Below are 13,613 nucleotides of genomic sequence, written 5' to 3' on the forward strand. Positions count from 1 at the left end.
GATACTTGGTTTTTCAGATCTGCATTGGCTTAATAGGCTTCTTAATTCATTTTGCTTAGGTATTGTACCCTGCTTCCAAAAACAGTCAACCAGAGCTCCTTGTCTTTGCCCAAAGGAGGAAAAACTAGTTTTTTAAAGTGTTCTGTTGATGGCAAGTATCTCTAGTACTCAAACTTACTGAAATTATTACTGTGAACAGGCTCAGGACGTTCTGGTACAGGAGATGGAAGTGGTAAAACAAGGTATGAGCCATGGAGAACTCTCAAGTGAAGCTTATAACCAAGTGTGGGAAGAATGCTACAGTCAAGTTTTGTATCTTCCTGGGCAGAGCCGCTACACACGGGCCAACCTAGCTAGCAAGAAGGACAGAATTGAGTCACTGGAAAAGAGGCTTGAGGTTGGTATCCTTTTAAAATTCTAATTTAAATGTACTTTGATTGAAATAATAAACCAAATAATACCACTGGAGATAACTTCAGAAAAAAGATCTAAGGTAATTGTTACTTTTGTACTTCTTAACGAAAAACTGCACTGAAGTGTTTGATCTTCCTTGGCCTTCTTCATTGGGTTTTCAGAGTTGCTGGCCTTTGTGATAGAGTGCCCTCCAGGCTGACCACAGGTCAGTCAAAACCTTTTAGATATGGGAGCAAGGAGCCAAGAAGTGAACACTAGTCGCTCAGAACAATGTAGATCAATGCTAGGATAGCTGTTTTCTCTAAGGAAGGATCTCAGTGTCCCAGGGAGCTTGCTTTCTGTAGCTAGGAGAGCACACTTAAACTTTGGTTCCTTCCTGTTCATCCTCTGATTCCTGTGAGTTTGTTATAGAGAGAGCACTGAGCTGGATTATGTTGTTGACAATGGCTTCTGTGATTTTTCATGTCTGTACAAATGTTGAAGTATGCTGGATGGGAGTTTCATGGCATGTGGTTTCTTAATATGGTCTGCATGTTTTGAATTCCAGAATCTGTGTAGGCATTTTGCCAATGGTGTGTAAATTGAGGCTCACAGACTACTAGGCTGCCTTGTGAATTCTTAACGGTAGTCTTCAGGGATGTTTCTGAGGCCAAGATATCTTGGGTTCCGAAGGAGCTAGGGGTGCTTTAGGCAATCACACTAGAAAGTGGCCTCAAATTCTCCTTATTTGATTACCAGTTTCTCTTTACAGAAAGTAGATTTTAAAATGTTTTTGTTTAGGATTAAAATAAAAAATAGTAAAATCACCTGGGGTAGTTGGGGCTGTGTGAGGCTAGGGAAATGAGCTGGAAAAAGCAATATCCTTTAATTTCTTAATTTTACCTGTAAGATCACATGTATAGGCACCTAATGGTAATACTGTGAACCTCTTTTATCATGTAGTGGGAAATGAGTTTCTGAAGTAATTCTCATCTTGGGTAAAATTTTAATGGTCCAGTGCTGCTGACTACTCTAGCTATATGACTAATTTCCAGCAGGGTGTGCTGTTGCTCTGTGTTTTAATTCACAAAGTCAGGGAAAGCTGAAAGAACATCAGTGGTTAAATTTAAGTTATATTTTCTGTTGTGTAGGCTTCATTTCTTATAAGTGGTAGTTAGTGTAATTCTGATCTAAGGTCAGCATCATAATTGATTGGAAAGCTGTTTGGAAATCTTCCTTGTAATGTTTATATATAAATACTTAGGTCTCTCACTTAGTTTGAAAATCTCCTCATTTGAGGTGGGTAAATTCTTGTTTCCTCAAATGGTAAGGACATTTTGTGCTGTTTAAAATATAAAAAGAAAAATTTCCCCTAAATCTCGTTTACTTTGTTCAGGCACTGACTTTCATGACAGCAAATAAATGTGTCACAAAGTGAGTGGTGCCATAAAGTACAGTAATTTTTATTTCTATGTTGAATTGGTCTTGTGAGTTTTGAAGGGAAAAATACCGAGAGAACCACTGCTGTTCTTTTGGAGATTTATTTGGGTCGTTCATGAGCAACCATTAAAAACATGTGGTTCTCTTTGTTCAGTTCAGTACCAGGAACTGAAATCTTCCGTTGAACTATTTTTGCTGAAGGATTGGTGATTTTGGAAGAATATTCATAAAACAGTCTGAAGTAATTTTTCTTTTCTTGACTCCTGGATAACTTGCTTTATTGTTTACCCAGCTAGTTGCTTTTAAAGAACACGTAATCAAGTCCTTTAATTTAGTAAACTGTGCTTATTTCACATGAAAGTTCATTAAATCTTTAAAGAGAAGAAAAGAGGCTGAAAAACCCAAATAAACAAATCCCCCATTTTATTTGTATCCATCCCTAATTCAGAACGAGGTTTATCTTAGCTTATTTTAGTTTTTGAAGATACAATTCTACTGGTTTGAAATACATAAATATTTTATTTCATTTGTGGTAATTCTTTCATCATTTCAGTTGATTGCTAAATTATAAACATTATTCAAAGTTTGTTGTGGGGAAGGAACTCCAGTTGTCTTATATAAACTAAAGGCTGTACTTAAATTATCCTTCCACTCTTAGGTTCAGGGAGCTATGCCTTGCTGCGCAAGCATATACACCATGGCTGCCAGTGTGTTTGAGTTTTGCTGCCATGAACTCTGAAACAGTGAATCTAAATTATGGCCCTATCACAGCATATCAAGTAAGATGAAGTCCAGCTTTAATCCTAAATGGATTAAAAAACATGCCCTGAGGTTTAAATTGGAGCTGGTCTTCGAGCCATTACTCATGATTAATATTTGAAACTTAGAACTAAATGAAAATCCTTAAGATACTCATTTAAAACTAATAGAACCATCTCAGATTTTATGTAGAATGTTGTGGGTGGTACAAGGAGTCTGTTAAATAAATAGAATCAGAGTGTAGTCACAGGTCAGAAGTAAGCAGGAAAGACTTATGAATTGTAACCAAGTCCATGTATTTTATTTTATTCTGCTTAGGAGGTAGAATTAATTTCAGAACCTCACCAGACATTTGTATGTAAAATATGGCAGCAGCTGCAAACAGAAACGACAGCTAATATCAGAAAAGGAAAAGCTTCAAAAAGCATAACGTGTTGAGGCCACTTAAACATAGTGGCAAAAAGCCCTGTTATTTGAACAGCTTCGGAGGACATTGCACGTGTCTGGTAGGCAGGGTAGAGTGATTGCTCTTTATAGTGATAGCCCAAATTAATAAGAAGAGCTTAATTTCTGTTCAGTGTCGTGTTTTTAAAAAAACAAAAAAGAGGGATGGCTGTAATTGTATAAGGGTTTTCATCAAATGGTTAAAAGTAAAAGAACTTTAGTACTTTATTTAACCGCACATTCCATGAACGTTACTGAGCATCTCCTACATTCAGCCCCTGTTCTAGGCCCTGGGGGTAGCAGGGAACAAGGCAGATGAGTGCTCTGCTCTTGTGGACTTCATCTACCTGGAAAACACTTCATGTGGAGAACCTCATTTTCCGATGATGCCAGATAAATGAGTCATTACTGTATTTGGGAAGTGCAAATAGAATTTAAAGTGTTCTAATTTGTTTCCACTTTAAGTGGAAATAGGAAATCATCTAAAGACATAATTATTTTGAGTGAAATAATTTCCAGTAGGTGCAAAAATGAAATGAGAAGTCTGAATTTAGGCCTGCCATTAAATTTAATAGTATTTGAAATAGTATCTAAACTGCTGTGTTGAGGAAGTTTGGCTGAAAAGTCGATTTTGTCATGTTAGCTATAAAAATGGAAAGGCTTTCCTTAGAGGTGGAAACTAGGTCCAGAAGTAATACTTCTCTCTGTGTTTTACTGGCACAGTCAATTTAGTCAAGAAATATTATGTAACATTGACTTCTTGGAAATAAAGTAACTTAAAGAACACAGATAACACATTTAAAAACCTTCTCAGTGTATTTGTAGAACTCTTATGGGGACCCCTGACTTTACTGAATGGTTATATTTCAGCAAAATTGGCTGCACAATGGATCTTATTTTCTCAATGATTTTCATTATAAACTCAGATTTTTTTTACACAGGAAAAAAATACCCTTAATACTTTAAAGAGTGAAAACTTAGGGTAGAAATTAAGTTGGTGGGCAGTTCTGGGTGGAGGGATTACATGTTGTAGTGTCTCAGCAGGTCTACACTTATGTTCCCTTCTGGGGGGGGGATGAGAGGGGTGGCATGAGGTGGCATGAAAGAAGTTCCCAGTACCCTGGGATGCTCTTTCTCACGTTCTGCTCTCTGCCATGACCCGTAAAGGCATTGACAGATTTTTTGGTTGTTTCTAGCAAGAACTCTAGAGCTGGACCAGAGATTTCCTTGGTACAACCATGTTGCTTTGTTATGCCTCAACATGAGTTGAATTTGTTTCACGCAGTTTATCTTGTTTCATTTCCTAAATTACGCAGATGTAAAATGCTCTCGGCATTCCTTTGTTGGTACATTACTGTTCTTGAAAAAGCTTCTAGTAAGGTTTTGCCTTATTGCTTAGCTTGCTTTGCAGGGATGCAATGTGATGTGACCTATCGTCCGCTAGGTGCTGACGATAATCACTTATTTGGATCTGCATCTCAATATAGAGATGGTTCACTGCTAGAACTCAATGCTGATGAACAGTGTGGAGATTAAAGCAGAGTCACTCGTGAACTCTTGTTGTTTGCAAACATTTTGGTGGTTGAACCACATGTTTGCTACTATAGGATCATACTGTGGATTGATGGACTAGGAAGTGGAGCTGCCATTAACTTTATATTTATTTTCTGTATCCTTAAACCTGTTTTTCCAGTGGCATAAGGTTATATTCTGGGTCCCCAAGCAAGAATTCAGTGAGGGATGCTCTTAATGTTTCTGAACCTCACTGTAACAGACTTTAACTGAAGACAGTATTGGAGACCCAAGGATAATGTGTTTATTTTGGAATTAGCTTCGTAACCTTAACAAACTTAGTGAGTTTGAAAGTAACAATTACACTTTTATAAGTCCCATACAGCCCCCTTTTGTAATGACCCGAGGAAACACTTACAGTTCCACTGATTCATCTCCTGGGGACCATCAGTTTTCCATTGGTCTCTGGCCAGTCCTTTTTAGACAGTTTCTCTTCTATGCATTTAAAAAATAACATTTGTAGACATTTTTTCTAAAAATAATACCTGTACTTTGTAGAAAATTTTAAATGAAAAAAATAAATGAAGAGAAAACCCTACTATCCATACATAATTGCCTTAAACATCCTGGGGTGTGTGTGTATATATATAAAATTAAATATGATTAAAAAAGATTAATATATGGACATTCACACATATGTATGTGTGGGTGAAAGGAGGTAGGTGTTTATAACTAAATTGGGATCGTCATATACTACTCTGTTTATTTAAATAGTATAATGGTATAAGTATCACTCAAAAAGAAACTTCATCACTTGCTCTCATTTAAAGTCTGTGGCAAAAGATCAGCTTTGGCAAAATCTCCAAGTAGGCTAGTTATATTCTGCCCAACATCTGAAAAATTTGTTAAAATAACCTTTTTTCCTCATACAAATTTTCTGAGAGATGTTTGTTTTCCTATAATTTTATAGCTTGTTAAAGAATAAAAGAATTAAGAATTTAAAAATATAAGCTGGGGAAATTAAAAGCTTTTCTTCAGTGTCAAAATTCTTATAAGTGGCTACGCACAGGTTGACATCTAAATCAAGGAAAAAATGATGGACAAATCCACTAATTAAGATCTTGTTTACGATGTCTAGAATAATTTGAGAATAATTTGTTTTTCAGTGAAGTCTGGTGGCGTTAAGCCATTTCATCCCACAGCTTGAATTTCTTCAGGCACGTTTGCATTTCAGGGGCTGAGGCAGGGAGGGAGGACATCTGGTTTATTAGCTGTGGTATGGCGTGATCTGTTGGACTTTGGAGTAAGACGCAACTGCACAGCTTCATCACTTAGTTACTGTGTGGCCTAGGGCAAGTTACTTAACTTCTCTGGGTCTCAGATTTTCTTACCTGTAACATTTGGGTGGGTAATAGTTTTAGTCTCATGGAAGTGAGAGTTTGAGATAATGTAAGATTAAATGAGGTACTGCGTCTAGCAAATACCAAGTTTTAGTGAATGGGAATTCTCTCCCGTGTCTCTTAGGTTCAAAATACCCTTAGTGTTAGCTAAATTGGATTAAAAGTTTTGACAACTTTTTTGGTAAATCAGCTATAAATGCAGTGGTTTGAAAGTCATTTTGGGGAGAGAACTTTTGGTAAATCAGCTATAAGAGGCAGTACAAGCTCCTTAAGCCAGTACTGTTTTGTTCAAAATAAGTTTTCCTTCAGGGCAGTTGCTAATGCTTAATTGTGTGTGTGTGTGTGTGTGTGTGTGTGTGTGTGTGTGTTTTAAGGGCTTAGAAATACTAATCTGGTTACATCAGAGTCTGATTCTTTCCGATTCTGTTTATTTTAAACAATAAGTTTCTATACTCTGTTGGACTTTAATGTTGTTTCTGTGTGTGTGTGAGTGTAGGGCAAGGGAGTTGGGGCTGATTTAAGGTAGTTCTGTTCCATGTATGCATGTGCATTTCATGCTTGAGAGATTTATTGGCTAGAAAGAGGCCAGACGTTATAGGTTAGTTTTTTTTTCCCTCCTAAAGTGTATTGAGCAGTCATAGGTTGAGCATTTTACCAGTATGCAGATAGCTTCCTTCACATTTTAATGACTAGATGGCAGATGTAAGGTAACCAAGCTGAAATTGAACATTAAAAGCTGTATTCCATTTCTTCTTTATATTTTTATACTAACTTTATATGGTTATTTGACTACATTAATTTTTTTCTGTACTTTTTTTCTTGTGTAATTTATTTCTATATTTGCTTGGAATCTTAGCACAATATTTGAGCCAGAAGACTTTAATAAAGATTGAGCTAAATTAAATAAAATTGTTGGCATTAAATGGAAGCTAGCAACTTTGCAGTTTTAAAATCTTTGGTGGTTTGAGAATAATAAATGACTCAACTGTGAGGTGAGATTAATTCCCAGATACAAGGTACCAATCATTCTAAATGTGCCTTGATGACTAATTAAACACTCTGAGCGTAAGTATTATGTTGTTACACCAGGTTGGAAATTGAATTTCCATAAAGTGCAGTGTATAGCTAATTGAATTATCTTAACCAATGAAAATGATAATTTGTATGACTAATTTTTAAAAAATCACTATATGTATTAACTTGAAATTCTGTTTTTTGGGATGTATTTGAATCCACATGTATTGGAGTATTTAATGTTGGCATTTTTGGAATATGCTGAATAGTATAAGGAACTTGATGCAGCTAACTCATGGATCTAGTTGATAGGTCTCTTTAAGGGAGAATAGCTGTGTCTAGCTTCTGTAATGGCAATGGCTTAAAGAGGATTCTCCATTCTGATTGCCTCTTAGAATCACGGGGTGCTTTAAAAATAAAATGGTCTGAGACCATTTAAATAAGGGTCTCTGGGTTTATAGCACTGGTAGATTTTATTTATCTTTTTTTAACAGAGGTGCTGGGGATTGAACCCAGGACCTCGTGCATGCTAAGTGCACACTCTACCACTGAGCTATACCCTCCCCGCACTGGTAGATTTTAATAGCTCTACAGGTAATTCTGAAGTTTAGCTTTGAATAGCATTGGCTTGAAAAGATGTGCTCCAGTTCCCGTTACTTGGTGTGGTGGTCCTCAAGAGGCAAACTGCTCACTTAAAAGAAAGAACAGCTATTTTTCCTTGCTTTTATTCCCAGGAAGGGGTCCACGTCATTTTTTATTAAAGTTGAAATTTAAAAAGGGGTTGTAAAGTCTTATCCTTAGTCCCTTGGTCCATCAGAGAGGAGAGCAAAATGGTTAAACCTATAATAATTGTAATCAGAGCTAACATTTGTTGACTGCTTACTTTATGCCAGTTTCTGGGCAGCTAAGGGCTTTTATATACATTATCTCATTTAAACTTCATAACTTTTAGCAATTACTGCCATTTTACTGATGGAGAAATGGAGATACAGAGGTTAAATAACCCACATCAACTCAAAACAGCTGGGTGGCAGTGCCGGGTGGAAAGTGTGGCTCAGTCCCCGACTCTACTGTGCTGCTGACTTTACCTAGTACTTCCTGACCCTTAGAAGGCATATCATGGCCGAGGAATGAACTTTGATTTGTTATCTCTTAGAGGGAAATGGCTCCTTTATAAAGTACATTATTTATTCATGGATTTTTGTCTTCAAGTGAATTGCAGTGGAATAAAAGCTTATTAGCTATTATAAAATGCTGAAGATATGAATGGTTTTAAAAGAGCTTTTTGTAAATTTTATCTCCATCTCACGTTCTGAAGGCACGCATGCAACATGTTGCTTCCCTGCCACCCCCTTTGCCATAGACTTGTCTGATTTCTAGTCAACTAAGCTGGAGATGGATGGGTATAAAGTACTTCTTTTCCAGTACAAGTGTACTGTATATTTTGGGGAGCACTGTGTTTTTTGGTGGTCTTACATTTTTTTTTTTAAAGAAAGCATTGAGATTGACATGTTTGTTTTTACTCCCCTACTGTTAATGGAGGCACTGGGGATTGAACCCAGGACCTCGTGCGTGCCAGGCATGCACTCTACCACTGAGCTATAACTTCACCCCCAACGTGTTTGTTTTTAAATCAGATGTTACACATTGAAGTGGATGTTTCAAAGTTGTTATCAGGGAAAGCTGTTTTGTGTTGGTGATTTTATTTCTAAATATTTAAAAAAATCCTGTGTATACTTTTCATGTCAGTATTTTGTATTTGACAGTATTTTCCCATGGTACTGTTTCTACTTATCATATTTAGTATTTCAGAAAAAAATTGTCACACTGTCTTTTTTGTTATGGGGTGCTCTTAGTTACATTATTATGAATTATAGAGTCATGTGGGCTATATTACCCTGAGACCACTTAGTTTTGATTGCTTATAGAAGTCACTTGACGGAATCAGTTTGAGGGGAGAGGGGAGACACAAAGAAATTAACACAGATTTCATAATTATTCCTAAGGTTTTGACCTCACAATTTTAAGTGTTGTGTGTTGGGAACATGACTTTCCAGATCATGGCGACGTGATTATATCATGGGGTACAGAATGTACACCTGGAGAAGGTGTTTTGCTGATGGGATGGGATTCTGCATTGCACACGTGCTGCCTTCTCAGCCCCCTCTCCTTGCCGTCTAAGTTGGGGCTTTCTCTGCCTTTCTGTGTCAGCTCCAGAATTTTGTTGAAATCTTCTGTTGTCCCTCTGTAATTCTTTTTTGAATTTATGCATTTTAAATTTGTTTCCTCTAATTTTAGAATGATCTGAGGAGGCAGCCCACCTATGCTCAGTATACTTATTTAACAGGAAAACTGTCTTTTCTTTTAATTTTGTGGTGTTTATTTGCTCCTCAAAAATTAAAGTTTTTTTATTGCCAAATGTGATGTTCTCTTTCCTTTGTGGGTTTTATGCCAAAGTTAGAATTACAACATTAGAAAAATAATTGAGTAATTTTGTAGTTTGAGGAGGTTATGTTTTGATCACAGCAATGCTCTTTATTATTCAGTTATTAAAATATTCTGGACGTATAATATAGAAGTGCATTTTTGAGATACAGATGGTGAAGGTGGGTTGCTGCCAGTCCCCAAATCATTGCAGATTAGTGATAGCAGAAGTTATTTTTGTAGGTAGAGATTAGTTTTCCCCATACTGTGGTATTCAAGCCTACTTTGAGATTGAATCAAGGGTAAAGTTATTATGAATAGCTTATTTGGGACTAAAACCATTCAGGTGCAAGACAGACCCTAAGCGTAATTTTGTACTAAGGTAGCTGAAGCATAAGGAACTCCAGTGTACTTTTGCTTGCGGCAGTAGATGACCAGGCGTGCATTTTCAGTCGTTATTTCGCCTGCTTTTCTCATGTGTGATGATGTGCACTCCCCCCCACCCCCCAGATAAACAGAGGTCACATGACAACAGAAGCCAAGAGAGCTGCAAAGATGGAAAAGAAGATGAAAATTTTGCTTGGGGGTTACCAGTCTCGTGCAATGGGGCTCATGAAACAGTTGAATGACTTATGGGACCAAATTGAGCAGGCTTACTTGGAGTTACGCACTTTTGAAGAACTCAAGAAACATGAAGATTCTGCTATTCCCCGGAGGCTAGAGGTAACATTAGTGCCTTGCAGCATTGCTTAGAAAGAGGGCTGTGAAGAATTATCAGGGCTTTCCTTTTTCTCCTTCCTGTCCAGGCTGTCTTCTGCAGTTGATACTGTCTGGCTTTTTTCAGTGGGAGCCTAAAGTTTTTGACTTTCTAATCCACAATTGCCTGTGTGTAGATGGATAGACCAGGCCAGTTGTGGATACATAGGCTTTTCTTTTACTAATTTTCTGTTTTATATATAGATACACTGTAAAGTGGGATAAGTAACCCTTGAGATTTGTCCCCCTGAAACTTAATTGGATCCCATTCATACAGCTCTCCAGGGTACATTAGTGTCTTTTTGTTTTGTAACTTAGAATGCTGGTAATATAGCCAGTCATCCCAAAGCATCAAATTCCTTTGGCCAGATTTGGTTTAACTTTATTTGCCAGGTGTCCATGATAGCCCCTGCCCAGATAAAGGGCAGCTAGGGCTTTTTTAAGCACATTTGTGGGTATTGATGAGACAATAATGGCTTGCTTTTTTGAGATAGCAGCAGGGATTTTATAAGATGATAGTTATGTGACCAAAGAATGGCTGCAGCACTGGTTTCATAGCAAAAATAGTTGCTCTTTTTATTTCTCTTTGGGGACTGCTTGCCTCTTGAGAGTCTTGACTTAACTCAGCTGTTTGTAAGATGACAAAGTACCATAACATTTTTAATTTTCAGTGTGCTTACATATGAAATAATTATTTAATATTTTTATCTCTTCAAGTGTCTAAAGGAAGATGTTCAACGACAACAAGAAAGAGAAAAGGAACTTCAGCATAGATACGCTGATTTGCTGCTGGAGAAAGAGACTTTAAAGGCCAAATTCTGAAGGATAGTTTATATTCTGTCACAAGATGAATTAATTGCTGGTGTTCATACCCTGCAAGGCTGAAACTGATGTTTATCTTTGACAAATTTGCCCATGATATGTGGTTTTTCAGTTGTTTATTTTAAATGATATTGATCTTACACATTTATGAATAAAGACTTTAACTCCACAAGACATTTTAGGGTTAAATTATTAAGATGATCATTCTTTTAGCAGTGTCATATTTGCAATTTTTTTCCCCAGTTTTGGCCTTTAATTTTAAAAGCCTGATTTTAAAGTGCTGCCTGTGAGTAAACTCTTGAATAAAAACAAAATATAAAAAATTGAGAATGTGGCCTTTTGTTTGAAGTAATTAGATACTTCAGAGTGCCCACAAACCAGCAAATATGTACTCTGTCATATTTAGTGAGTAACTATGGTAATCAAATAGCGATCCAGTATATTAATTAAATCCTTAGGAGGCAATCCTTGTGGTTTTGTTAGTTTTGACCATTTTAGCATAGAATGATCATTTCTCTACACACTGATAAGATTAACTTTTTTTTTTTTTTTAAGATAGATTAACTTTTTAATACCTCAGGTTTCCCCCCATCTACCCCCAGTATAACTTTAGGGAGGTATCTTCTCTGCCCAACTACTTACACAGTTATGGATTAGGACTCAAAGATCTAGTTTTTCTTGATGTATTACTGTTTTGTTTTTTTTTTTTTTTTTGGTGAAGGCATTTTAAAGATTAATTTCAACAGTGCTATCAAACTTTATTAAGGCTCTGTGTTTATCTTAAGTCAGTCACACACAAGTGTAGAATTGGGGGAGTGGGTAGATGTGAGAAGATCTAACTTTATAACAGTTCATATGAAATCGTTAGTTGGCTACACGTTCAATATAAGCTAGTAATGTGTTGGACTCACCAAAGAAGTTTGCCCTATCTTAGACGACTAGGGTTAAAGAGAGGGAAGGAGGGATTCATTCATTTATTCATTCATTCATCAGGTATTTATTGACTGTATAGCCAGTATCTGAGTCCTGGTGATCAAACAATGACTAAAGTAGGAATGGTTCCTGTTTTATGGGGCTTAAAATCTGTTAATAATGACAGACAATTAAGATTCAGAGAAGAAGAGTAGCCCTTCTTGTGTGCCAGGCACTTATTTAAGTTTTGGCCATGAACAGGTATTAAGGCAAAGTTCTTGCTCTCATGGAGGTGACATTAGTGGGAGGAGAAGCCAGACATACAGGGAAAAGATCAGAGCATGAACTTTAGACTCTATGGAGGGAATTAAAACAGGGTGATGGGAGATAGTGACTAGGGGGCTACTTTAGGTTGGATGATCAAAGAGCTCTCTGAGAAGGGATGTAATTGATTAAGATTAGATGTAATTGATGTATTAAAAGGAGCCAAGTTTGTGAGGTTTAAGGGAAGAGTAATGCTGGCTGGGTGAAGAACTAGCACAAAGCTCCTAATGTTTTGAGGAGCGGAAAGGAGGACCATATGGCTAGAGTGTGAGGAATGGCGTTTGTGTAAGGCCTGGTTGGGTAGGGCCTTATGAGGCTGTGATAAGGAATTTGGATCTTACTCTAATTATGATGGGAAGCTATGAGAAGATTCTATGCAAAGAAATGACACAATCAGATTTGTCTTGTGGCTGTACTGTATAATTTCACCAGACCGAAGATAGGGAAGCCGGTTAATAGAAGAGCTTGATGCAGTAATCCAGGCAAACAATGATAGCGACTCAAATAGGGATACAGCCAGTCCTGGTGGAGAAAGGTGGAAGGGTTTGAGCAGTAATAATTCTGTGGTCTCATCAGACCATAAAGTTATATTTTCATGGTATCTAGTCACTTAATTCTAGTATTCTTTTTTCCAGCAATTTTGCAATGGGTTTTCTAGGAAATACTTTGGTATCATTCATGAATAATGATAACGTTGTTTCTTATAATAGTTTAATTTTTATTGCATGTTTTGTTGACTGAGATGTTAAATGATGATGATGATGGTAGACATTGTTTTGTTTCTGGTTTTAATGTTTCTGGTGTTTTACCATTAGGCTGCCTGTTTTGAGTCAGATATTTATCTAGAAAGGAAATACCCTCTATTTTTAGATTTTAAAGTATTTGAATTACAAATGGCCCTGGAATTTTGTCAAATACACTTTTTGAATATCTGCTAAGATAACTGTATGGTTTTTTTTTCCCCATTTGATTTGTTGATGATGCTTTAATAAGATTTTCCACTATTAAACCATCTTTGAACGCCTAGAATCAGGTTGGTTAATTAAAAAGAAATTTTTAAAAAAGATTTATAGTTTATTTGCTTATTATGTAGACTTGAATTATATGGTTTAAAAATAGTTGATCTAATAATATTAATAAAGAGTCACTTTGTTTTTGAAATTTGAAGTAATGCACAAACTTATACCCTAAAAAATGACCAAGAATTGCATCATTTCAGAACTGGCAGTCTTACAGCATTATAAACTGCTCATGATTTTACCTCATAGCAGGGCAGTTTAACTGGTAAACAGATGTGCCATCGTCCTGTGTTAGTGTCCGGTGACACCCAGGGTCTTTACCAGCACACTCTGAGAGCGATTTGGGTGGCTATTTTAACATTCACTGTTAACCATATTCTCTTACAGGCATTAT

General features: G+C 36.6%; 1 protein-coding gene across 1 annotated transcript in view; it reads left to right on the plus strand.

Moving 5' to 3' along the window:
• The window catches only part of CDC5L (cell division cycle 5 like), a 38,324-nt gene extending 25,058 nt beyond the window's left edge, over window positions 1-13,266 (plus strand). The window contains exons 14-16 of the mRNA XM_010973829.3: window positions 200-397; window positions 9,897-10,109; window positions 10,860-13,266. Coding sequence (XP_010972131.1) covers window positions 200-397; window positions 9,897-10,109; window positions 10,860-10,964 — 516 coding nt within the window. The 3' untranslated portion in view covers window positions 10,965-13,266. The remainder of the gene's footprint in view (window positions 1-199; window positions 398-9,896; window positions 10,110-10,859) is intronic.
• The last annotated feature ends 347 nt before the right edge of the window (window positions 13,267-13,613 follow it).

This window comes from Camelus bactrianus, chromosome 20 (genome assembly GCF_048773025.1).
Source record: "Camelus bactrianus isolate YW-2024 breed Bactrian camel chromosome 20, ASM4877302v1, whole genome shotgun sequence".
Taxonomy (NCBI): domain Eukaryota; kingdom Metazoa; phylum Chordata; class Mammalia; order Artiodactyla; family Camelidae; genus Camelus; species Camelus bactrianus.